This window comes from Cydia fagiglandana, chromosome 2 (genome assembly GCF_963556715.1).
Source record: "Cydia fagiglandana chromosome 2, ilCydFagi1.1, whole genome shotgun sequence".
Lineage (NCBI taxonomy): Eukaryota > Metazoa > Arthropoda > Insecta > Lepidoptera > Tortricidae > Cydia > Cydia fagiglandana.
In genome coordinates, this window is record NC_085933.1 from 8,100,592 (window position 1) to 8,127,155 (window position 26,564).

The following is a 26,564-nucleotide window of genomic DNA, read 5'->3' on the forward strand; positions in this document are numbered from 1 at the left end:
CGATAATTCTTATAAATTTTAAATTATAAATTTCCTTAAGATTACGTGTGTTTTTGACAATCAGCGTCACTTCTCCCTCCACCGACTTCGTACCTTGGCAATAAACTCGTCACTTGTTAAAACAGGGTTCAAAAGGTTTTTATTCCAATACAAAAACGTCGTAATTTCCAAGAATGGTGTTTTATACATTTATGTTCAATTACGTCCAATTGAGATAAGGAGCTTACTTATGGGCAGGAACGACTTCGGTGCTTCCAAAGTCGATACAGAACACGGTACATATCGGCTTGTCCGGGTTCTTGCGGTCGATGCTGACGATGCGGCAGCGCTGCCACATGTTGTCGGTTTTGTTGAACGCCAGGTACAACTTGCCTGAACGTTTTGCAACATACTGTTAATCTCAGAGATTAACCACATTAAAGTGAAATAACCAAATAATGCACAACGTTAAATAACATTATAGTGGAATCTCAATAAGAAACTAAATTCATGGCATAATAAAATTCTTCCCTTGCATATACATCAGGATGTTTTTTAAACCTTAGACACATTTTGCGAATATACAGGTACGTCATACTAAGCAAGTTTTACCACGAGACCAACAAGGATATCCCCGAAAATATTGGTTGTAAAAACACTCCGTATAAACCACTTTTAAGTACAATATATACCCCTTAGGCGGCAGAAAAAGATAGCTAAAGGCTTAGGGGCTCTGTGCATTTATTGGGATTGTATTTTGTGTATTTACCTCTCGACAACATAAAATTGTCGTCTCTCTGTAAATAGGTGTGGTGGTCTGGTGATTTTAGTATAATTTTTAGATAAGTCATGGATATTAGTGATATTACATAGAACTTGCCTTCTGTAATATGCGCTATGGATGGTTTAGGCGAGGACACAGAATTTTTGAACTCTCGCAGCATTTCTTTGACCACAGTTTGGTGGCAAGCTCGTTGGACATAAAAATTATGAGGATCCACAATGTGCGTGATGTAAATCATCTCTTGAGAACCTGTAAATTAAATATATTATTCTAAGATACAGCTTTAACGTAAATGAAGCCAAATGAAACAAACAGACTAAGGCAAAAATATTAGTTGTGTTGAATGCCAGAATGAGGGTAAACTGTAAGGGCGGCAAATCTATTTCCTACTTTTACAGAATTTTCCTAACTACAGTTTTATTTAAGGTTTAAAGTAGTTAAACCAGTACCTTCGTGAAGTTGTTTTGGAACTCTGCTTTCTGTAAATGGGGACACTGGTTGTACAACAGGCCTACTCAAAGCTTCACCTGTAACAAAAGATGCAACAATATTGATTGTGGAAGATGTAAACTGTAAAGTCTTAATTACAAGACAAAAATCGTACCCCTTGTATTGTATTGTAGAATAGAATAGAAGAAAAACGTTTATTGCAAAAACCATCTACATACAGCACCACACATATAAATTAAAAAAAAAGAGGATCTTATACACTAAACAGTTAAAACTATTAGTAGCTTAACTAACATGCAATAATAGTTAGTCGTAGTCTTGATGCTGCTATAGAGGCTACAAATGGACACCACTCAGCATATGCTCTAACATAATATATATGCTACAGCGCTGGTCTTCCGTGGAGCCCAGGGCAAGAAGATAGCTCAGAACAGTAAAGGCAGTGCAAAATGTGATTCAGTACTTAATATTAAACATAAATTAGAAACTTATACAAGAAGAAAAAGAAAAAAAAGAAAAAAACAAATTTGATATGGAAGTATGGAAGTGAAGTGGAAGGTTGGGAATATGTAAATATAATATATAGAAGAAGTCAGGCAAAGCATGTATTTAGTTAGTATAATATTAAATATAGTGGAGCATAAAATAGGGAACTCGAATAAACAAAGAATTAGATTTATAATATAAAATTTGTGAGAAAGAGAAAATGATTTAACTAAGATGCATGGAACACTAAGAACACGGCAGTTGCAAGCTGAAAAGATATTGTTTAAATTTAAGTTTAAAAGTGTGTAATGTTTTTGAGTTACGTATTGGAGGGGGTATGTTGTTCCAGCATTTCGTGGCAGAATAGCGAAAACTGCCACGAAATGCTGCACAACCACCGTGTCTTGGACAGAGAAGTCGAATGGCATCTCTCATTGGGCGGGAGGAGAACGACATGTAGCTCGGGCGATTTTCCGCAACTCGACGTCTTGCGCCTATTTTGCGTGATAGGGGGTGGGCTAGTCTTGCCAGCCCAGCTCCTCGAGGAATCCTATCAAACCTTTGATGTTGAGTAGGACCTCGGGGAGGTCACTCGGGGATCCGAGATGTTTTGCCCTGTATGGGGCCAATCCGCTGCATTCCAACACCACGTGAGAGGCTGTTTCTTCTTCCTCCATGCATCCACGGCATAGGGGACTGTCTGTGACACCTGTTATAAAAAGATGTTTGTTAAAAAGTCCATGACCTGTTATGACACTGGTTACCATACTCAGTCGAACCTTTCCTAGTTGAAGGAGCGCCCTTGTGAGCTTACCGTTCATGCTAGGCATGGCCTGCTTGGCCTGTCTGCATCCAGTTTGGTTTAGCCAGTGTTCTGTGTGTAGTTTCCCTGTACGTGCCAGCAGCATTGAGCGTACCTTACTAAACGGTATCGGGAGGATCGGTTCCGGGCCTATCGCCCCCGCACCCGATCCTTGTCTGGCGAGCTCGTCCGCGGCGTCGTTACCTCGGGATCCACTGTGTCCTTTGATCCATTGTAAGGTGATCTTATTGTTCTGACATACCTCCATTAGTCGTTCGTGGCATTCGTGTATAAGTTTGGATGTGACTATATGGCTTTTTAGGGCCATTAAGACTGCTCTGCTGTCGGAGAGTATGCGGATGGAGGATCCTACTACCTTCCTTGCAGTGATGGCAGCCGCCGCGTTAATGATGCCCATGCACTCAGCCTGGAATACCGAGTTATGGGCTCCTAGCGGAGTGGTGATTGACATGTTCAGGTCTTCTGAAAAGGTTCCAGAGCCTGATCCGCTGTCTGTTTTGGACCCATCAGTGAAGATTCTCAGCTCCCGGGGATTGAGTCCTTCGTAGTTGTCGTCCTCAAATAATTGTATTTTGTACCTTTTGTCAAAGATGGCTTGTTTGTGAATTCGATCCGTGCCCGCCATGAGCACTGGAAATTCGCTGTATACTTTTTCCAGGCATGCTGTGTGAAGAGCTCCTGTGGTGTTAGACCATATATTGAGGGTTCGTAACCTTACCGCTGAGAGACTGGCCTCTTGTTGTATGTGTAGGTGCAGCGGTGAAAGGTTTAGCATGACCTCCATGGCTGCAGTCGGAGTGGACCTCGTGCAGCCAGTGGTGGCCGCGCATGCGAGCCTCTGGAGTCTTTGTAGCTTGTCTCGTACGTTGCCTAGGTTTGTTGTTGGCCACCAAACCAGAGCACCGTAGCAGAGTAGGGGGCGGATTATAGTCTTATAGAGCCAAAGGGTAATTTTCGGGTTGAGTCCCCACCTCTTACCAATCATCCTTCTGCACTGCCAGAAGACTACTCCCGCCTTGTCTATGCGTTTGTTGATGTGATTGTTCCAGTTGAGTTTACTGTCGAGCGTTAGCCCTAAGTACTTAACTTCGTCGGTCAGCTGTAGCTCAGTCTGGAAGAGTGTTGGTCTGGTAAAGTTGCCAAGTGCCCTTTTATTGGTGAACATTACCATTTCTGTTTTGGTGGGGTTAACTGATAGGTCAAAATCTCTACACCAGCGTTCTACGATCCGAAGAGCTGCCTGGGTGAGGTCGCATACTGTACTGGCAAATTTACCTGATATTAATATTGCCAGATCATCAGCGTAGCCTATTGTGTAGAAGTGTTCCTCGTTCAGTTTGGTTATGAGGTTGTTGACTACTAGGTTCCACAACAGAGGTGAGAGAACTCCCCCTTGAGGGCATCCCCGCACCGCCGCTACGGCCTGCGGTTCACCTACATACCTTATTGTCCTTTGATTTAGCATGTTCATGATCCACTTTATTAGTCCAGGTTCAGCGCCGTGGTTTTCCAAGGCGTTCCCTATACTGGAAAAGTGAGTCTTGTCAAAAGCGCCCTCTATGTCAATGAAAGTGCCGAGGCACATTTCTTTGCCGTGGATGGCTCTCTCAATGCGGCTTACAACCATGTGAAGAGCCGACTCCGTAGATTTACCTGAGCTGTACGCGTGCTGGTTGTTGTGCATCGGTATGTTCTTTAGCGCCCGGTCCCTCAGGTCCCTGTCGCACAGTTTTTCCAAGGTTTTCAGCAGGAATGATGTGAGACTGATGGGCCTAAAGGATTTGGCAGCTGTGTAGTCGTTCTTACCTGGTTTAGGTATGAATACCACATTCACATCTCTCCATCTCCTGGGCACGTACCCCCAGGCTAGGCAGGCTGCCATGATGTCGGTCAGGGTTTCCTGGATGAGTCCTAGACCCCACTGTAGGAGAGCGGGGAAGATCCCATCCGGACCAGCCGCCTTGAAGGGATGGAAGCTGTCTATGGCCCACCTGAGTTTCTCAGCCGTGACGACTCTGTGCGCCATTTGCCAGTTGTTGTCCGTTGTACTGTATTCCTCGTCCTGCTGATCTGCATCGGCGAGACTTACGCATCCTGGAAAGTGAGTTACCAGGAGAAGGCGTTGGGTCTCTGCAGGGCTAGATGTGTATGTGCCATCGGGTTTACGCAGTGAGCCCAATTGTGATGTGGGCTTGTGCGCTAAGGTTTTCCTCACCCGGTTGGCGTGGTCAAGTGTTTCGTACAATCGTACCCCTTAGTGACGAGTCGCTCCCGACCGTCCCGACGGAGTTGATCGACGACGTCGAGCCGCTCTTGCTACGGAACATCGGTGTTTGTTGGTAGAACGGCAATGACTTACTGAATCTAGTCGCGCCGCTGACGTGTGACGAGTTGCTTCCTGCCGTCCCGACGGAGTTGATCGACGACGTCGAGCCGCCCTTGCTATTGAACATCGGGGTTTGTTGGTAGAACGGCAATGACTTACTGAATCTAGTTGTGCCGCTAACGTGTGAGGAACAGCTCCCGACGGACTTGATCGACGACGTCGAGCCGCCCTTGCTACTGAACATCAGGGTTTGTTGGTAGAACGGCAATGACTTACTGAATCTAGTTGTGCCGCTAACGTGTGACGAACAGCTCCCGACGGAGTTGATCGACGACGTCGAGCCGAGCTTGCTACTGAACATCGGGGTTTGTTGGTAGAACGGCAATGACTTACTGAATCTAGTCGCGCCGCTAACGTGCGACGAGTCGCTCCCGACCGTCCCGACGGAGTTGACCGACAACGTCGAGCCGCACTTGCTATGGATCATCGGGGTTTGTTGGTAGAACGGCAATAACTTACTGAATCTAGTTGTGCCGCTAACGTGTGACGAACAGCTCCCGACGGAGTTGATCGACGACGTCTAGCCGCCCTTGCTACTGAACATCGGGGTTTGTTGGTAGAACGGCAATGACTTACTGAATCTAGTCGCGCCGCTAACGTGTGACGAGTCGCTCCCGACCGTCCCGACGGAGTTGATCGACGACGTCGAGCCGCCCTTGGTACGGAACATTGAGGATGAGTCATAGAAAGGCATCGACTTTGGTGGCGGTTTGACCTTTTCCGGTTTCTGCTTAGGCTCTTTCTTTTGACGCACGTCTGAAAAAAAGTAAATAGTACATATTAAGAAGTCTAGTTTGAGCTAATTCGGATTCATAAATGGTGTGCCATTTTCGTTAATATAAGGTTAAAAACCTTGCGAAGTTTTATTGAGCTCTTAATTCAGGCTTAATTGGCTTCACTTTTATTATGTGTTCCGTACTCCACATCGAAGATCTTCATTGAGAGAGTAACGCGATCGTTGACCGATTGATGCCGCTAGCGTCTATGCAGTCGCTCCGCTCCACGCCGTGACGTAGTTCCGCTTCCCGTCCCTGCCAACCATTGCTCGCTTCCCGCTAATCGCCGCCGCCATGTCATTGTTTCGTCGACCGTCATGACCGATGGTCCGCAAATATTTTTTGCGTATATTTTTGCAGCATGGTGCTTTAACATTTCCGATCCAAAGCTCGGTCGATTAAATAGTGAGATATGGCAGAGATCGCCACTATTAGTCTTTTGGCGGTCTCGCGATCGAAGTCATCGAACGGTGCTTTTCGATTCTACCCACTTTTTTCTTGCTAAATTAATTTTCACATTCCATGCTGCTAAAATCGTTACCGTTAACTCGCATTTTCGAGATCGAAGTAGGAAGTGCGTCAGTGGTTTTCGTTAACAAGTGGTAACAAGTCGCTCCGCATCGGAGAGGGAACGTGCGGTCATCGTGCCTGCGGCGGCGGGGGCGGCGCGGCGGCGGACGGCCTGCGCGCGCCGCTGTCGGGTGCCGCGCTTCGCTGATAAGGAGGTTTGGATTGTCTCGAGCCATCCGGTGAGCCAGTTTAAGATATTCTAATTTTATTGGCGTTCAGAAGTTACTTCGACACTAAAGGAGGGTTCTCAGGCAGTAGCCTGGGAGTACCTCGTGTTGTTAGTTGCGGCGCGACCGGGGCGCCCCGTCCCCCGGCGCGGGGGCGCGGGCCCGGCGCCCACCCCCGCCCGCGCGCGCCGCGTCTTCTGCTGTCGTCCAAGGTGACTCCGAGACACCGCGACGCTGCGGGCCACGGTGGACGCCTCCAGTCCGCAGGACTCGGAGAGACGTCACACGCCCGCTCCTGTTGCTGCAGTCGCGGTGCGGACGCCTCCAGTCCGCGGGACTCCGAGAGACGTCACACGCCCGCTCCTGTTGCTGCAGTCGCGGTGCGGACGCCTCCAGTCCGCAGGACTCGGAGAGACGTCACACGCCCGCTCCTGTTGCTGCAGTCGCGGTGCGGACGCCTCCAGTCCAGCGGGACTCCGAGAGATCCGCGAGGCTCTGCGAGACGTCACACGCCCGCTCCTGCAACTGCGGGCGCATCGCGGGTGGATCCGCCAAGGTGAAGGCGGACCGCTTCTGCGTCCCGACTGCTCGAGCGGAAGGAAGGTAAGGTAAGGAAGTGTAAGCAGTGGAAATGCTACGAGTACAGCGACGATCGGCGCGTTGGTTGCCGCCGGTCATGGCGTCGCTGGTGACCTACGCGCCGGTGGTGGCCACCACGATGGCACCGCCGAGGGCAACAGCGTCGCCGTGATGATGCGTGCAGCTACGAGCCTAGCCATCGGCGCCTCCCGTGCCGGTAACGTCCGTCACGCGCACCGGCGCCTGTCGAGCTGGCCGCCACGACGGCGCCTCTCGCCTCACGCACCTGAGCCTGGCGACGGTGGCCGCCATGATGGCGCCGCCCGCTCGATGACGCCGCCTCCCCCCGAGCTGGCCGCCACGATGGCGCCTCTCGCATTACGCATCGACGCGGCGGCGGCGGCTGCCACAATGGCGCTGCCCGCCACGATGATGCCGCCTGCCACGATGGCACCACCACCTGCGCACTGACGCCTCTCGAGCTGGCCGCCACGATGGCGCCTCTCGAGCTGGCCGCCACGATGGCGCCTCTCGAGCTGGCCGCCACGATGGCGCCTCTCGCCTCACACCAGTGCCTCCCGAGCCAGACGGCGACCGCCTCATGCACCGGTGCCTCCCGAGCTGGCCGCCACGATGGCGCCTCACGCACCGGCGCCTCCCGAGCCGGTGGCGGCGGCCGCCACGATGGAGCCGCCCGCCTCACGCGACAGCGCCTCTAGAGCGGGCCGCCACGATGGGTCCTCGCCTCACGCACCAGCGCTTCCCGAACCAGTGGCGGCCGCCATGAGCCGCCCGGCCTCAGGCACCGGTGCCCCTAGCTTCACGCACCGGCGCCTCCCGAGCGGCGGCGGTCGCCACAATCACGCCGATGCTGTCCTCCGATGCTGCAACTACGACGATGTCGTCCCTTGCTCGCTGGGCGCCACAGTATCATGGTTCCATTGAGGTACGCAGGCGCCTATAGCTATGGTGCAGGTATAGGTATGGTATGGTACAGCACGAACAGACCGCTAAGCTCTTGGTTTCGGTTAAAGAATCCTCCGGCGACGGCAGACAAGGCCGTAAAGAGCCCCGTCCTAGCGCGGCTCGACTGCCCGGAGTTGAAAGCGGTAAGATATGTCGATACTCAGAGGAAAATACGTCGTGTTCCCGGGCTTCATAAAGGTGCTGATCGACTTCGCTGTGTCGCTTCGAAGTTCCTACGACTTCTCGAGGCCATGGAGTGGTCCAACCGGAGAACAGCTAGCGACAAGGCCCTGTGCGACCGCTCGAAACCGAGGTGAAAGGCATCGAAAAGGTCTGCAGACTTCACATAATTATCTCTGCTTGCTCGCGCTCTCCAGCTTAAGTTCCGTCTTACAAAGACGAACTCGTGCGAAAAGCCCATAATAAACAAAATGGGACAAATAAACCCGCTGTGCCTGAACAAGCTTGAGTTTCCGGTGCTAAGAGAAAGGGGCCAGGAGGACTCCAGCAGTTTCCATATGTCTGTATTCGACTTTATCGAAACAGTTTTGTTACGCAAAGCGCCAAAATCGATTTTAGACTTGATTTCATCGGTTCGATTTCCTTAAAAGCATGCTACTAACTCGATGCCCTATACTAACTCAATATACGGATATAGGGTGTCTCTTCGGATAAAGCGAATTAGACCATCACGCTCCTAGACATCACGTGGGACACGCGGCACAACACCCCGATTGAAAGTTTTCTTTTTCGCGACATACAGGCCTGCCTTGCTGCAGAGTTTCTCGCAGAAATGAGACTCAATGCCCTCTGTTCAGTCTCAAATTCGCAAACTTTAGTTCATGGAGGAAGGTGAAGCCTTCGCAGTCCCCAGCAACACGGAGCTGCCGAAAGCCTCGCACCACTTTCTTCCTCATCTTATGCAAGCAGTCTGTTACAATCTCCAATATTGGTAGACAATGTACGAGGTAAGGCCCTTTCAGCGAAGAGTAACCGTTAACGGGCCGCATCTGCAGCGCTGACGGCAGAAGTGTAAACATACAACCGCACTGGTACAGTATACATAAAACGACGGCGACACTACATCCCTTCCGTTAGTACGGCTGTCGCAAAAACTGCTGATGCCAGCAGATCGTCTACAGGTCGCGCTGGTTGCTTGCTACTTGCCAGGTCGGTACAACCCCCGAGGGCAACGGTTTATCAAGAAGTCACTGCGCGCCCGAGTGGCAGCTGCGCCCAGCAGCCGCCGAGACTGCCTTCGCCTGACAGGCGCCTTGTTGGCCGGCCTCCGCTTTCGAGAGCCCTCGCACTGTGCCACGGTATTTCTTAACAGACTCATTGAACTGCTACCACGACGTTTGGCAGCTGCCTGTGAGACTTGGCATGGATGTCTCCACCTCCCAGCCTAGTCTGTGTACTGCGACGGCGTGATAAGGAGAGTCTTAAAGCAGCTGTGGTAAGCTTGCAATTTACTGGCGGTCCTAGTGAACACAACGTCAGACTGCCCTCCCTTACGAGTCAACGACCTTAAGAATGAGGCGCAGCTCCTGTCAGATAGGACGCTCCAACACCGAGCTGGCGGGATCAGGAGTGAAGTCCGCTACTGGCGTGACTGGCGCATGCATATAACATGCCAAGGTCTAACGCTACGTAGCGAACGAAACGCAACTGTCACTGTCTCACTAATATGGAAGAACCGGATATTCCCGATTCCGGTACTGTGTTTGTATAGAAAACCAGTAACGGGAGCCCCTAGATCGTCCCCTTGTCTAGGCTGCATGTACGGCCACAATGTAGAAATGGTCTTTATGGTGCATCAAAAATAAGATCAACTGCCAGGTACCTCTATCCAGTGAAGTAGCGAGCTATCTCAGACGTCTATTTCTATTATCCATGTTAGCTTTCAGAACGATACTCGTTCATAAGCCTCTCACAAGTGCTGTATATGAACCACTATCGGACACTATGCCTTCATCCAACGCCATTAATAGCGAGACCAACGCCTCCCAAAGCACCAGCTTGGGACGCAAGACATCTACTTGCCCTAATTTAAATAGCCCTACAACGTTAGGTACGTTAGAAGAAGTACGATAGAACAGCTGCCGCACTTTTGCTGTTAGCATCAGGCCGCAGGGTCAATGACCTTACTCTACTACACTGTAGCCCGGGCAATTACATAGATAACTTTAACGCTATTATTTTGTGTCCGAAATTCGGCTCTAAACCAGAGAACGTGTCTTACCGACTGGAATCTTAGAAGCTCCGGAATAAAGTATAGACCCAGTATAAGTAGGTAGTCTGGGTACGTCACCTTGCGAGAATTACACAAAATGTTAGGGGACACTTCGCTTATTTCTTTCAGCCACAGTCTCATCCAAGCCGGCCTCGCCTACGATTGCTTTCGATCCACGATGTACTTAATAACTAAATTGGCTGGAAAGCTATTCACTTAGCGATATTTTCGCTTATGTTAATTGGGAACATGACTCGCCGAGATTCTGCGGATCGGATGCGATTTCGAATGAGAAATCTCTTAAACCAGTTTAACGTCAGATTCGAACCTGAGATTACAATTTCAATTCTCAATTTCCTGTAATTCACATTATAACGAGTCACTGTGATTTCATGGGTTGCAACATGGTGTATATATATTTATTCTTTCTCTGAGTTCTATGACAGTAGGTGTAGCCCTATCGCTTGCGCGCCCGCTAACTCGCCACCAGGAGATAATAAACAGGTCTCAATGAAGATCTTCGATGTGGAGTACGGAACACATAATATACAAATTTTACCTTCCAATAAAATTGGTATTATGTTTCCTTCCACATCGAAGATCTGAGTAATGCCTTCCTGGCAGGCTACTAGGCTACTTTATGCCGACGGTACTTCTCCTCAACAATGACATGGCGGCGGCGATTAGCGGGAAGCGAGCAATGGTTGGCAGGGACGGGAAGCGGAACTACGTCACGGCGTGGAGCGGAGCGACTGCATAGACGCTAGCGGCATCAATCGGTCAACGATCGCGTTACTCTCTCAATGAAGATCTTCGATGTGGAAGGAAACATAATACCAATTTTATTGGAAGGTAAAATTTGTATATTATATCAAGGAAGTTTCATTATATTATTCAAGGAGCAAACCTTTAGGGAGTTCAGGCGGATATACTGGAGCAACCGGCACTGGCGGTATCTCAGTTCCCTCTTCCAATTCCGCCGTTGAGATCAAACTGTAGCCCGATTTTACATTCCCTTCCAAATGTATGTAATCACTAATCAGATTACAAACATCGTCATTGACAGCCACTCTGGAAAACAGACAAAATTTCACTAAACAGAACAACAAACCTGCATGTAGAATAATCATCCTCACTAACAGCACATATTGATACTTGATAATAAAGGCAAAATATGTTTTGCTTACTTCAAACTTTCATTCTTGAGGTTGCTTTTGTTCAAATACCATGGCGATTCAGCTATCTGCTTCGCATCTTCCAGTAAAACGCACAGATTCAACTGATAAAAAATGTTATGTTACTATCATGTTTCGTGTTACTCAAGTGGAAACTGTATAAGTAATTTAAAGTGCAGGCTTGTCGAACGAGAAATGTGTCTTAAAGTCGCGTCAGTCGTTCATTGTCAGAAAGTATGATAAAATAGTATTGATCGTAACTATCGTATTAGAATAGTTATTTACGATACAAGTGCGGAAAAGAGGAAATCGACACGAGTTGCGAATTATCTATTCGCACGTGTATCGTACAACGTTTTACAGTACATATGACCCTTTAAACTTTGACATACGCACGAAAAGAGCTATTTATTTTACGCACTAGTGCGGGAAAATAGGACCATATGTAATGTAAAATGCATTTTCATGTTTTTTGTCTTAAATCATCAGAATATTTGTATAAATGTATGTAATTAGATACTTTATTTGCCTTTACCTGTTTCATTTTCTTTTTATCCAGTGAGAGGGTCATGGTATTAATCACTTCTTTAGCTTTTTTGATTGTTTTTGTGACATCTTCCTTTACCTTATACAGAGATTCTTTTTCCGCACACTTTAACTTAGTAACAATTTCAGTAACTTCAGTCTTATGTTTTTGTACTATGGAATTAAGTTTTGAAAAGTGTTGCTCAACTGTGGCAATCATTTGTGTCAGTTCTGAAGCCGTTCCAGTCTCGTTCTCTATGTTATATAACAGGTGCCCTACATCCTGAAATTTTCAAATAGGTATTAGTATTGAGAACACTTATTCGTTTTAATTACGCGACTAATTAATTAGCTGTAACTTGAGAACTTACCACTGCTGTTTTGGTAAGTCTCCTAAAGGTTTCATCTACTTTTGGAAATATCCCATTGAGCTCTTCCAGAAAGCCTTCATTCTGAAAGTTAAAAAAGAAACATTTACCACTAAGTCATTCATATACCAAGCATAACGAGAACAGATTGTAATAATTAAAATGATAGCTCACCACTTCTTGCATGGATGCTACATTGTGGTTCTTACAAGACTTTTCACCTCCCACCATGAGGCAGTCCATACAAATAGACTTCTGACAGTCCTTACAGAAATAGTCAAGTGTCTTGTCATTGTGAATTTTGCATTGGTTGGCATGGATGAAGGGTTCTACAATAAATATGTTATTACATGATATGTTGAATAAACAAAAATTGCAACACATGTAACTATTGATGTTTCATCAGACAGTTTGCAATATTAGGAAATTTCCACTTGGAATTTTTTTCGGACCTTTCTTTTCATTAGAAAATAAATAAAAAAATCCAAAATGAAAATTTCCTTTGTTTCCGGTCAAGTTTTCTTTAAATTTCCGAGAGCATTTCCAACTTGCGGAAACATTCCACAACTTGCATATCTCTACTTGTAACAGAACATTGATAGACCTTATCTCATTGCAAAGATATGTATGAATAGCATTTATGTAAAGGCAATGTCTCGGCCGCATTGCCTCGGGCTTGGCATGTCTACGCTGGCAGTTTGTGCATGAGGAATTTGCCTCGCGCGTATGCTCGCTCTGTCTGGACCCGGCTACTGATGATAAATTATCTTGAGTTAATTTACATGTCCAGGTACATAAACTACATGCACAGAACAATAAACAAAAATCTGTATCTTATCTTAAAACAACATCAGGATGAGAAAAACTTAATTGTAATGATATAAGGTTTATTTTGCTTTACCTTTGAGAACAGTTTATTGGCTATATGCACACAAATAGTAAAATATTAGTAATAAAATATTAATGCAATTGCTACATTGTTTCTAATATACTTGCCTATATTTTGAAGAACATGTGTCTTGAAGACTACAAAATTTTTGTGTGTCTTATTGAAGCAGTTTTCACATAATATTGTTTGGCACTGTTGGCACATTTTAGTGGTAAATTGGTGGCACTCAATGCATTTTCCTGAAACATGGAAACCAGGTTGAAAATATGTTTCCTAATTATAGCAAAGGCTGTACTCAAAATATTTAAAAAAAATACCTGTTGTGTAGTCAGTATTCTGTATAATAGACTTGAGATCCACAAAATAATTTTCAGTGTGATCATTTTTACAATCAGCTTCCTGCAAAGTAAATCATTTTTCATTAAAAGTTCCTTTTGTGTATGTGTACTTTTCCATACTAGTACAAAACTTACTCCAAATGTTTAAATAAATAGAGAAGAATATGATTTCTTACCATCATAAGTTCCATTGCGATTTCTCCAAACATGGACATGTTGACAGGAAACATTTTGTAAAAGTCCCTTTTGTTTTTCACCAGTTTGACCGGATCAGTTATTGTCATCTCTGGGCTTTGGTGGCACACCTTGCACTCAATAGGCTCGGCAAATTTGATGATGCTTTGAATGCATGTCTCACACATGGTATGGCCGCATGTCAAGAACAAGGGAATGTTCCCTTTTAGATGTGACCCAATACCTGTAAATGATTCATAGTATTACTAGTCATACAAAATTACACAGCAATACCTATCCAGCATCAATTATTTTGCCATACAATTAAATAAAAAAAATTCATACTACTTTCTGAGTAAGTATATATGATTTGTACCATCCATTATTATGGCAGGTATTTGAACACAATCTGCATTTTTGGGCCTTCATCACTAAAAACGAGTGAGATTTGTATACATGCATTTTCTAAAATCTAATTAGGGTAATCTGTGACTGATGTTAATGAATCAGCTAATAGCTTTTTCATCTGGGTAAATTTGGCTTCTATGATTAGTGTTGGCTACAACTTTTATTTACATTGAGAAATGTATGTATAGCATCTCAAGAAATTGAGATTGCATTACCTAATAAATCTGGGTTCCAGGTATTAAATCTCAAGTACTGATAAACTGAGTAAGTTGCTGATAAGTTAAAACAACAATGAAGTTGTTATTTAAAATGTCTTTGTCTAGTCAGCATCATAGATTGACAAGTGACTAACTATAATAAGAACCCCATACAGGTCACTTTTGGTTGCTTGCACTGTTCATGTAGGAATGTATCCCATCAAAAACATAAATGTAAAAAAGGAGAGCCAAGTTCAATACAAAAATTATGCTTGGCTGTGGGGTTCGCCGCAAAAAGAATGGAGATTTAAATGAGTGCCAAGTTCTATGCAAAATCCAAATATGTATTTATAGGAACAAAATAACATTATAAACAAGTATTAAACTCTATTTCTTTGCTTTATTGGATACCTATAACAATTGCTGTTATTTAAAAAAAATGCGAGATCTTAAAGCAGGTTAGATTTGACTTGGCCAGTTTTCATTACATCAGTCATTTTATAAAGTTATTCAACATATATATTTTGTAATTCTGATAAAAACTGGCCAAGCCAAATCTAACCTACTTTAAGATCTCACATTTTTTTTAAATAACAGCAATTGTTATAGGTATCCAATAAAGCAAAGAAATAGAGTTTAATACTTGTTTATAATGTTATTTTGTTCCTATAAATACATATTTGGATTTTGCATAGAACTTGGCACTCATTTAAATCTCCATTCTTTTTGCGGCGAACCCCACAGCCAAGCATAATTTTTGTATTGAACTTGGCTCTCCTTTTTTACATTTATGTTTTTGATGGGATATCAATACTTTTTGTAAAGAAAACTAGGCAGGTATTGAGATTTAATGTTTTTTCTTGTGTTTCCGCTGCATGTTTTTTACTTCTGTTCTTTGTATTAATTATGTGGTGCCGCGCGCCGCCAACGACATACCGTTGGCCGGTTGTTTAGCGCGTATTACAGGTTTTTTGTATGGGGACCCCCCCTATTTTTTAACTTTTTTATTTTTAGATTTTTTCCTACGCTTACACACAATTACCGAGCTGGATACCAAATTTCATCCTTCTAGGTCATCTGGAAGTAGGTTAGGTTTAGGTACTATATGCCAGTCACAATAAAAAAGAAATTTGTATGGGAACCCCCCCTATTTATTAACTTTTTTTTGTTTTTAGATTTTTTCCTACGCTTACACACAATAACCGAGCTGGATTCCAAATTTCATCCTTCTAGGTCATCTGGAAGTAGGTTAGGTTTAGGTACTTATATGTCAGTCACAATAAAAAATGGTTTTTTTGTATGGGGACCCCCCCTATTTTATAACTTTTTTTAATTTTTAGATTTTTTCCTACGCTTTCACACCATAACTGAGCTGGATTCCAAATTTCATCCTTCTAGGTCATCTGGAAGTAGGTTAGGTTTAGGTACTTATATGTCAGTCACAATAAAAAATGTTTTTTTTGTATGGGGACCCCCCCTATTTTATAACTTTTTTTAATTTTTAGATTTTTTCCTACGCTTTCACACAATAACTGAGCTGGATTCCAAATTTCATCCTTCTAGGTCATCTGGAAGTAGGTTAGGTTTAGGTACTATAGGTATGTCAGTCAGTCTTAAAATTTACGACTTTTTGACCTTCATATCTTTATAACCGTTTGAGCTAGCTTCATGAAATTTGGGCTTCTAGATGTCCTTATGGATATAATTAAACACACGTAGTTTTATGTGTTTACGTTAAAGATGTTTTGAGTTATAGAAGGGTCAAAAGTGTCACCAAGTGGTTCGTGTAATATTACACTTGGCGCTGGCTAGCCAGTTCCTTTGCTTGAACTTGGCTTGACACGCTGCCGCGTGTCTAGATCATGTAACATTTAGTTCAAACTTAAAACATCCAGGTCAGAAAAGCATAAACGTATTTAATAAAGATTATAGTTACTTAATTTCACAATTTGAATTCTCCACTAGGATCAAAACATCGATTACGATATTTTAATAAGCTTTATAAACTAAAATCAGAAAAATATGTGGTAAGTGCCGGCTTTATTCGACTACCTATACTGCTGATTTTAGGATACCATTAAGTGTAGATCTAATGAAAAATATTGAAACAAGTCCAACATTTGATTTAAAACAAACAAAATACTTACATGTTACATTATAAAGTTGACTGCAGTTCGGACAAGACTTTTTGATATTTACGTCCATGATGTAAAATTTTCGATAGTATCAGTTTACTTTTATTATTAACATTATACTATTTAATCATTACGAATTGTCAAGAAAAGAAATAAGTTTTCTTAGATAATAACGCTAATCGCTATCATAAACCGTATAATTATTATATTACTTTTCTGCAGAATAATTTTCGTCAAACCGCACACGCCGTTTTCATAAACAACGAGAAAAGAAAAGAAAATATTGTACACAGATTGTATAGAAACAAACGAGCAAACGAGTATCAAAGAGAAGAGAAATATCAAAGTGGAACATATAAGGCGTGTCCAGACAGGGACAATATTTCAGTAATCTGATTAAATAGTCCGATCAAATCAGGCCGTGCGGAGTGTGGACGCAAATGCCGAAAGGACGCAAGAATACAAATTTGTGACGCCATAATTTTAGTTTTGGGACATTTTTTTTTTAATTTAGGTGGCATTAATATCCCTATAAATCTAAAATTGGTGATTGCATTGGAAATTAACACCAATTTCATTTCCAATCAAATCGGTCGATTTGAAAACCCCGTCTGGACTCTACTTTTTAGACCGTAGTGTATAGTTGTATTAGTTGTGTATAGTTTGTCAAAGTACTGTCTCATTTCAAACATAGATAGAGAGAATCATACTATCCTTATCCTACTACTTGTTGTACTAGCACCCAAAAGATAAGGATGAATATCGTTTTTTTGTTCTTATTTGCTGACAAATTTGTTTTGATCAACATATAGTGATAAAAGCTAAAGGCCAGTCCAAACCGGAACAATTTTTCGCCAATCTGATTAGATCGTCTGATCTAATCAGGAAGTGTTGACGCTAAAAGATATAATACACTACCGCACCACACCTCAGAGCAAACAAGTTTGGAACTAATTGGTTCGGTTGTGTATAGTCGACTTAAATATAGAAGAAAAATAACTGTCAAAAGACTGTTTATTCCGTTTATTCCTGCCTGCCAAGTTTATTTTAATGCCGCACAGTGAAACACAATATTTTATTTTGTAATGATTTGTTTATTTATTGTGTTGCATGTGAATTGACTTTCGCGACATAAAACGATGTCATTAATTAAAAAAACAAGAAATGATGCGGTTAAAGCTGCAGTCTCATCTTATTTGGAACGCAGGAATTACCCAGTACGTTTTACTATAAACCAATTTCAACAAACTTTTTATAATGTATTGTAAATTGGCAATCTTTATTTTGTGAACTTTTAGGATGCAGACATTTTCAACAATAACAATTCCATAAGCCAAAGTGTCGAACAAATGGCTGTCTCCACCATTGTACAATGTGAAGCGAGTCGCGCCAACTCCATTCTATTTTCCTGCATAAACAACGATCCAGGACAATATGACGTACAGTACGCAAGGTAATATTTTTTTCACAATTTTTCTAAAAATACTTGTTACCTACTTAGTACATATTCACAAAATTATATTACTATTTTTATTTTACTTTACAGGTTATTAAACTTTATAAAAGAGATTAAGGTGGAAAATGTAAAAAATGAGCTCCTAGCACTACTAACTCCATTACTTTGCCACATGTATTTGGAAATGCTCCGAGGTGGCCATGGGGGAGCAGCCCAAATGTTTTTGAAGAGACATTCAGTGTCATTGCCACAGAAGGATTTATCGTTTCACCAGCCAATTGATGGTAACTTGCCTTCAGCACTATACAGGCCGAACAGCTTGGAACAATTATTTAACTCATTACAAAATGGCACAATTGACAATGAAGCACCTGAGAAAGATTATCTGAACCAGTTGCTAGATGATATAGGATCCATTTATACGCTACAGGATGTGGAAACAAAACCATCCGTTGCAGCATTCAGGTAAAGAGCTACAAAAATAAATATTTTGAACACATTTGAACATAGTCAATTTGATGCAAACTTGCTTGAGCTTTTGTGCATGTTTCAATGCAGGGATGTAAATATTTATTTTTGCTAGCATTAGAAAGATTGAGCCAGGAAAATGGCCACCAAAAAGCTTCCCCTATTTTCTAATAATTTTTACTTTTTTTCAGATCATGTAAATATGACATATTCCTATCGCAGGATGCACTGAACATGCTGAAAGCTTACTTAGCAAAACACAGCCATGTGCTTTTAGTTCAGGTTTTACAGACTTGGTTTCACATTGATATTAGTAATGATACTAACAAGAAGGATTCTGTAAGTTTTTTTCATATGTAGTCAATTTGACATACATAACATAACTACAAAGTTATAGGAAACTCAATCCACTTTATGACTTTCAGGAGGATGACGATGATGACCTCACTAATGATGGAATTCATATTAAAGAAGAGAAAGTTACTGACACCAATGGTATGTGTAGTATTTTTCTTAATCTATTAATGTTGACGTTAAATTTAAGAGTTATTGGTGTCATCACACCCTGCCTTGTGATATAGCAATGCCTACCATGCTCTACTACAAAGCCAGCTATATCTCCAGAAACTCAATAGTTAAGGATCTGGTCAGTTCCTTCACATTACTTTAATTTGCAGAAATGCTGATGGTGAATAAATATCAAATCATATTTCACACATTATTCCTACAGCATACAGCCATATTGATACAAAATGTTGGTCTATTTAATAATTTTCTAACTGTATTTCTATTAATTCTAGACATATTTTCAAAATGTAATGGTCACACCGAGTATCCAAGTGTGGATAAAGAATTGAGAGATTTACAAGACGCGATAAAGAATGTGAGAGAGTCAATGGCACCTCTCAAACTATACAAAGTGGCTGCCCCTGATACTTAGTAAGTATTCGTTTTTTTATTGATAATTTGGATTTTATTTTCATCAACAGCATCTAACACATTGCATCAGCTAGCTCTGCCGTATTTTCATAGTATTGTTACTAGAACAAAACAAGTGTCGAAGGACAAATGATTATCAAGGGATTGTTAGACTTGACAGGCGTTTACGATTAACGCTATTAGCCAGCGACGCGATTTCTGCTCAGGAGAGTCCTGAGACCCAGAAGCAATTGTTTTCTTTTTGAAATTGGAACCCATAGTTACACAATAAAAGCTTAAATAGATTTTGGAATATGTGCAAAAAATTGTACGTAGGGACTTAGAAGGTTAGACTTCAGACCTTTTTTACAATTAATTTATTTCTTTTTCAGTTTGGTATGTGCAAAGACTGACCCCGGCTGCAATGTCCTCTGTGGAGGATTCAGTAACTCAGAAATAAGATTGTGGGATCTCGGCCAAAATAATGTGAAGCGGAATGTGAACAAGAACATCTCAGAATTTGAGCTGGCTTGCAATGTTCCCCCTGAGCCGGAAGCGGTGGTGGATGATACTATGTAAGTTTTTAATATGATGTCGGTGGCTAAGGGCTCATTCAGACGTCAGACGGCGCGCGAGCTGGCATGCGATTTTATTTACATTGCGGACCTTGAGGTTACAACAGTTCAGCCGACCGATCAAATAACGTAATGTAACTAAAAGCGAGTACCAGCTACCGTCGCCGTTGGCCGCTTGCAACTAAACTAGATACAATAATCTCAGGGCCGGCGCCTACCCACGGCACGGCAGTGTTTTTTTTTTTTTTCATACTATTCAGAATTTTCATGGTTACAGTTGTAAATGCAGTGTTGCAATATTTTAATTCGATTGACACTGAAATATCAACTGTAAGGGCGTAATATTAAGGTTCATGATTGTATCCCTTCATTATAATTCGCCAAAGGCGTCAACTGACGTGCCCGGATACAGCCCAATATCAACTAACGCGCTGCACACTATAGGCGTGCCATTCCAAGGGTCTAACATACTGCATTATTTGTTTTCAGCCAAATTGGAACGGGTGTCCCATTAAGAGGTCATTCAGGTCCGGTCCAAGCAGTGTGTGTTCTCTCTAGAGAAGAATTAGTCATGTCCGCTTCCCACGACTGTACCATGCGCGCGTGGAGATTACAAGATTATTCATGTGCGTCTATTTACAGGTAAATTGTATGTTATGAATGTGTATGACCCCATTTCAATATTATTCCAAAATTATTACTCTTTTTCCAACGGTACTCAAAAAAGTATGGCTGGCCTTCACATTGGGGCCTTGTTACACATTGATTTGTAATTATTACGAGCCCATACATTTTCACCTTGCTACTTGCGTTTAATGGCAATTTTATAAACTCGCAATAAACACTAAGGGTCTTTTTCACTTTTCCACATCTAGCGTCTTTTGAGCGTCGGCGTCTGGTCAGCGCTATGGAAAATGACGTCGCTGCGCATGCGCAGTTGCGTCGATGTTACGTCGAGCAGCGGCCATAGAGTTGTAGACGCCGACGCTCGAAAGACGCTAGATGTGGGGGGGCCTAATCCATGTGTAAAAGAGGACCTACCACGAAACACATTCTACGTGTTGCCTCCCTGTCACACTTACGTACGAATTTGCAAGTGCGACAGAGAGACAACTCGTCGAACTTGGTTCGCGGTAGGCCTGTAGGCCCCAGATTGAAGCCCGGCCACACTGATTCATGTTGACTTTATTTAAATATATTTACAATATTAACAACAAACAGAATAAAAAGTAACCTAAAAATAAAACTACCTACAAAACTAAAACTAATACCTAAAAAAATATAGAACTACCTACAAAACTAAAACTAAACCTAAAAAAAAATACCTAAAAATCTATATTATTTATTTAAATTAAATTTTATTTCAGAGGTCACAACTACCCAATTTGGTGTATGGACGTGTCGAAGAATGGTCTATTCATCGTCACTGGCTCGCAAGACAAGACAGCTAAGCTCTGGTCACTGGATAGGACATTCCCTGTCAGAGTGTTTGTTGGACATATGTCGGATGTTACGGTGAGTAATGCAGAGTAATGCTGCAGGGGTATTATGAATGGCTTTATCCAAGTGAAATAAGTGTCACTTTTTAACACCACGCCATACAAAGAGATAGACATTGTCATTATAACGTCGTTATCATGGGCTTGTGCACAAATCATGCAAGGTTTTTTTGGCAACCATGATTTGATTTTTTTGTCTTAAATCATAGAGTCACAGAGTCGTTTGTTTTAAATTAAGGTTCCGTCACACAGGCGCTTTTTCCGGGCGGGGCGTGAGCGTTTTATATGTAAAAGCGGCGCGCCCCGATCACGCGCCGCCCGCAAAACGCGCCTGTGTCTGTGTGACGGAGCCTTTATTGAATACATGTAATATTTCAGTGTGTAAAGTTCCACCCCAACGAGGCGTACATAGCGACGGGCGGCGCGGACCGCAGCGTGCGTTTCTGGAACGTGTGCGACGCGCGCCTCATGCGGGTGCTGTGCGGGCACCGCGGCGTCGTCCGCACGCTCGCCTTCTCGCCAGAGGGCTCCCATCTCGCCAGTGCCGGTATTTAATTGCTATCATTTTATTTTTTCAAGTCTAACGAAAGACCAACCCTCCTTCTTTATTCCTTCTTCCTCGCGTTATCCCGGCATTTTGCCACGAATCGTGGGAGCCTGGGGTCCGCTTGACAACATCTACTCGTCACTCGTGCACTCTTGACAGAGTGGTCATGGCTGTTAGGATGACGCACATGGCTGGTCTTCATTTCCGGTTATGTTGGACTTAGCCACTAGTTTTATTAAATTTTTATCTTTCTCACAAACAGAAATGTTATAAGGACAATGATAAATCAACAATTTGTTCGATTTGACAAACGTTTATGAATTAATGGCATTCATTGCAGTAGAGATGTACAGTCAAAGAGTTTTTAATGTAAAATATAAGAATAATCGTGTCCTTAACCTTGACAGCGGAAGATGGCGTTGTGCGACGCCATAAGTTTTTGCTTTGCTAGTTATATATGTTGTGTAGTGGGAATTATCAAACGTCAACTTTTGATAACCAGAGTTTAGAACAGCTTACAAATTATAGCGCAATCTTCACCAAATATCTTTTAAAAAATATATTTGGAGCTCGATTGTTTCTTAGTCTACACATATCTTCTACAATCAATAACTGTAAGATGGTAACGAAACCGCATATAACGTACTTTTCTAAAACATTTATGATTTGCGCTTCATGAGACCAAAGTCGTGCGAACAGCTAGTTTTATAATAAACGTAACTATGCTTTATAACTAAATAACTTAAAACAACGTAAAATTTTCAGGAGATGACAAGAAGATAAAAGTCTGGGATTTAGCAGCATGCACCTGCATCCACGAATACAGAGGCCATCACGGAAAGGTCACGGCTCTGGATTGGTCGGCGATCGGCAAGCCTAGTCTGACGCATAGGGTGTGCGCAGACCCTAACGATCCATCCGCTGAAAACTCACTGCTGTGCTCTGCTGGAATGGATGGCGTTGTCAAAATTGTTTGGGATAATCACAGTAAAAATAAGTATGTTAATACTTTATTTCCACTTATTTTATTTTGCAAATAGCTCTTAGGATCAACTAGACCCGACAGTTACCGTTTAAACGATCACTAAATTTATATGAGCTATCGGCAGGGGTACGAAACTCTTCCCTTCGGGCAAACTCGGCTCCGTTCGGCTCAGCATTGCTCCGAGCAATTATTAGGGTTGACATAACTTGACGTCCCTTTGCGTGCACGACTACAAATAAGATAATGGCTAGAATTTTGACAACTCTAAATAGCCAAAAGGGATAGAGCCATATAGTAGAAAGGGACAGCATGATTCGACCCTGAACCGCTGTCAGGCGGTTGTCACGCTGCCGCCGCGTCTCGTTGCGAGACGCGGAGCAGTGGACTCGCATGCGGAGACAACGCACCAACGTCCGAGTTTTCTCCGCATCTCCGTCCGGAGCTGCGATGCGCGACGTCCCGCGCTACCTCGTTCAATATCGTCATTAATATACATACTTACTTATTGTTTTTTGTTTCAGACAAGTCCCCAGCCAGGATGTCCTAACATCAACATACAACACTAAATGTTCATATCTTGTTGATTTGCAAGTTCACCCGGAATGGGTGGTAGCTATAGGAGCTAAAAGATAAAAATATATTTGTATTCTGATACTTAACATACACTACTTATGAAAACAAAATGAATTGTTTCATTTTATAATGTTTAATTTTAATCTTATTCAATATTCATCATATTGGTTGTTGTACAATTAGCCCTGGTTTAATAATGTTCTGTAGCATACACCCACTTAATTTACACTAACAAGTACAAAATTGTTTAAATTACACAACAACAACAACAGTCTCAATAGTTACAATCAATGAAGCTGAAGGATCTGAATAAAATCCCGATTTTTTCCTGAGTTGTATGTATGTACTTATTTATTTGTCTCCTAGTACTAAAATATATATATATATATAAGCTATGCTTAGGGCTAGGTCGATTTATGTAAGATAGTCCCCAAAAATATTGACTTATTTATTTCTATAGTAAACAAGTTATAATCAATAAATATGTGTGGGGCCTGCACCATTTTTAAAATGGTGATTCTGTTAATTTTCTAATTCGGATGGATCCACATTTTTAAAAACTGCTTTATACAGGCTATATATATCGCATGGATGAGATTAGCTAGGGGCCGGGACAAGTGGTGTACTAGAAGTAGAAGAAATACTGAGGCCTATGCTCAGCAGTGGGCAATAAAGGATTGATATGAGTTCTTATTAGAATGATCAAAAATTTAGTAAATAAAAGTTTATTGGAACAGATTCAAGTATAGAGAACAAAAGATTTTTCATAACACATTATTTTCAAAACCCATGATTTACAATGTGAATCAAGCTTTTTTGAAGAAGTTCATAAGTGTAGCTTGTTTCCCTTTCTGAGGAGGAGATATCTTCTTTTTGCTATTTTTTGGGCCACTTTTCTTATTAGTTGGAGAGACTTCAATCTTAACTAATGCTTTCTTTTCATTAGCTGCTTCATTATTTACTTTTTCTTTTTCTACATTTTCCTTCATGTCTGTGTCCTCATTTTCCGACAGACTCTCATAAACTTCCTCTTTCTTAGTTAATATGTATCCATCCTCATCAGTGTATGTTTTGTTAACTATCTTTCTTTTCTTCCTAGGATTTAACATATTGGATGCCACTTTGATGGTATTAACAGCCGGTGTTGGAGGTATCTCATCTTCAGATTCTACATCAATTTTTTTATCAAGCATGTCTTCATCATCAACAAATGGATCATTTTTCTCTTCATCACTCTCACTGTCTGAAATATGTAAGACTCTTTTACGCTTTTTATCAACCTTTGCATTCTTTTTTATTTGGGTCAAAAACTTGTTACTGCTCTTAGATTTATTTTTATTTTTAACAGTAATATCCTCAGTCTTTGTTTTTACACCATTACTGATGACAGGTTTATCATCAGTTGTCTTTATTTCTGGTACCTTGTCATCAATATCTACATCCATTTGTTCATCATTTTCCTTGGCATCTGCTTCTGATTTTATTTTAATATCAGGTTCATTATTCTTGGTCTCTTTTGTTGATTTCTTTGCTGGAGCACTGTCAGACCGGCTGAAGAACCCAGCTATTCCTTTTTGAGTTTTATGAGTATTCTTGACATCAGGCTTCTGCTTGCTTGTTGTTGTATTATTTTTTTGTGGTGACACATTCTTCTGTGGTGTCATTTTTTCTTGTTTTACAGATGGTTCAGATTTTATCTCTGCTTTCTTGGCATCACCATTCATAACTTTGTCTTTCACGTATTCCTCTTTAATTTTCTTTGGAGGTGGTTTAATCACTTTTTGCTCAGCTACTGCCACTTGGCTGGATGACTTCAATCTACTTATTTCATCTAATGTCAATTTGGAACATACATTATTCTTTAGCAAGCCCGAGCACAATTGGTAATCTTCAAATGTAGTTATCGCCATGAACGCTACTTTGTCTACAGAAGGTTTACCCTTGTTAATACTGTATATGTGCTCAAAGAAAACTAACTTCAGCCCCTTCCGATAATCTGGTACTTCATTTTCAGGACAAACGCTCGTTTGAGCTTTGTTATCATTTGTTAATCCAGATACAATATATGTAATATTAAGCATCGTTTCTGGGTGATTTTTCCTAATTTCCGCTGCCACTTTATTCAACAGAGATTTGCTTTCATTCACATGTATACAGAATTCTTTGCTAATAGATACATATGTAACCAACCTTTCTTCGTCCAATATTATTTCTTTTAATGTACTTAAATGCGATAAGTACTTTTCATCAGCCATTTTTACAATATTTCCCTTAAAAACCCGCGATTTCTGCGTTTCTTCGTTGTCGCCATGAAATGTCAAACCGCTGACAGCCTGTAACTGTCAAAAATTAATATTCTTTTAATGAACGGCCATAGAATGTACGATTTGTTTTTATTTCGAAAGCGATTTTATTAATAATCTAACAGAAATATTATCTGCCTCTTTATCACTCAAATACATTAAGGCCTCTGTACACAATGGGCCAGCGCCGGCCAGTCCAAGGGACGCAGCCTTGCGGTAGAATGAGATAGCAATATCACTTGCTCCCTCTAACGCATAAATGCGTCCCCCAGAATGGCCCGCGCTGGGCCATTGTCAAGGCCCCTACCTTTATTGTTCTATTTGACGGCGCAGCAACTAGTATCATTTCTCTCTCCTCGCTCTTTTAAAATGCCACTTGTCAAAAAAGGACAACTATACTGTTGACAAGATGGACTTCAAATCCAAGTGGCCCCTTTTTAGGCGACCCAGGTTGTGCATGTGTGCGTAAAAACGTATATGTGTGCTCTTTTAGGGATGTGAAAAGTCGATTTTAATCATGTTATATATCGATAAACGCTACACAGCGGAACGAAATAGCGATTAATTGAAGCTTCAATGTCTTCGTTAAACATAAACATAATTGAAATGCTAATGGATAATGAATATATTATAATGTAATAAAATAATTCAATTATTGCGGACCACCTATTTTAGTAGGTATTTATGTATTTTAATTAAATATCTGAACTTTCCCTTGGTTCTCTCGTGGGGCGTGACTATAAAATTGTGATCTGATAACCACAGTAAAGAAACAAAGCGTTTTTGTTCATTTTAGGTATAGTTAAACCTTTGAAGTAAAATTAAAATTGCA

General features: G+C 41.9%; 3 protein-coding genes across 3 annotated transcripts in view; 1 reads left to right on the forward strand and 2 right to left on the reverse strand.

Annotated features, from left to right (window-relative positions):
- The window catches only part of LOC134675021 (RING finger protein 17-like), a 32,372-nt gene extending 15,693 nt beyond the window's left edge, over positions 1–16,679 (reverse strand). Inside the window, exons 1-13 of the mRNA XM_063533174.1 lie at positions 16,421–16,679; positions 13,671–13,912; positions 13,474–13,555; positions 13,264–13,395; positions 12,442–12,596; positions 12,271–12,351; positions 11,910–12,182; positions 11,387–11,478; positions 11,107–11,270; positions 5,485–5,664; positions 1,213–1,290; positions 860–1,012; positions 228–372 (exon numbers count right to left, since the gene is read on the reverse strand). Coding sequence (XP_063389244.1) covers positions 228–372; positions 860–1,012; positions 1,213–1,290; positions 5,485–5,664; positions 11,107–11,270; positions 11,387–11,478; positions 11,910–12,182; positions 12,271–12,351; positions 12,442–12,596; positions 13,264–13,395; positions 13,474–13,555; positions 13,671–13,912; positions 16,421–16,478 — 1,835 coding nt within the window. The 5' untranslated portion in view covers positions 16,479–16,679. The remainder of the gene's footprint in view (positions 1–227; positions 373–859; positions 1,013–1,212; positions 1,291–5,484; positions 5,665–11,106; positions 11,271–11,386; positions 11,479–11,909; positions 12,183–12,270; positions 12,352–12,441; positions 12,597–13,263; positions 13,396–13,473; positions 13,556–13,670; positions 13,913–16,420) is intronic.
- A 772-nt stretch (positions 16,680–17,451) lies between these two features.
- Positions 17,452–23,539, forward strand: LOC134675031 (TAF5-like RNA polymerase II p300/CBP-associated factor-associated factor 65 kDa subunit 5L). Its single transcript, XM_063533181.1, has 12 exons — positions 17,452–17,625; positions 17,707–17,861; positions 17,955–18,329; positions 18,524–18,671; positions 18,758–18,827; positions 19,133–19,271; positions 19,643–19,825; positions 20,315–20,467; positions 21,193–21,340; positions 21,703–21,871; positions 22,637–22,868; positions 23,378–23,539. The coding sequence occupies exons 1-12, from the start codon at positions 17,548–17,550 to the stop codon at positions 23,487–23,489; spliced, it is 1,962 nt and encodes a 653-aa protein (XP_063389251.1). The 5' UTR covers positions 17,452–17,547; the 3' UTR covers positions 23,490–23,539.
- A 627-nt stretch (positions 23,540–24,166) lies between these two features.
- On the reverse strand, positions 24,167–26,024 carry LOC134672467 (DNA polymerase delta subunit 3). The gene is made up of 2 exons (XM_063530397.1): positions 25,986–26,024; positions 24,167–25,768 (listed from the first exon to the last, which is right to left on the reverse strand). The coding sequence occupies exons 1-2, from the start codon at positions 26,022–26,024 to the stop codon at positions 24,236–24,238; spliced, it is 1,572 nt and encodes a 523-aa protein (XP_063386467.1). The 3' UTR covers positions 24,167–24,235.
- Between the last annotated feature and the right edge of the window lie 540 nt (positions 26,025–26,564).

What these genes read in the sequence shown, in the direction of transcription:
- LOC134675031 (XM_063533181.1), top strand. Translation starts at nt 17,548, where the DNA reads ATGTCATTAATTAAAAAAACAAGAAATGATGCGGTTAAAGCTGCAGTC. An exon ending in TATGACGTACAGTACGCAAG is followed by an intron (nt 17,862 to 17,954) that starts GTAATATTTTTT and finishes TTTACTTTACAG; the next exon opens with GTTATTAAACTTTATAAAAG. An exon ending in TCATGTGCGTCTATTTACAG is followed by an intron (nt 20,468 to 21,192) that starts GTAAATTGTATG and finishes ATTTTATTTCAG; the next exon opens with AGGTCACAACTACCCAATTT.
- LOC134672467 (XM_063530397.1), bottom strand. Translation starts at nt 26,024, where the DNA reads ATGGCCCAGCGCGGGCCATTCTGGGGGACGCATTTATGC. An exon ending in TCTGGGGGACGCATTTATGC is followed by an intron (nt 25,769 to 25,985) that starts GTTAGAGGGAGC and finishes AATTTTTGACAG; the next exon opens with TTACAGGCTGTCAGCGGTTT.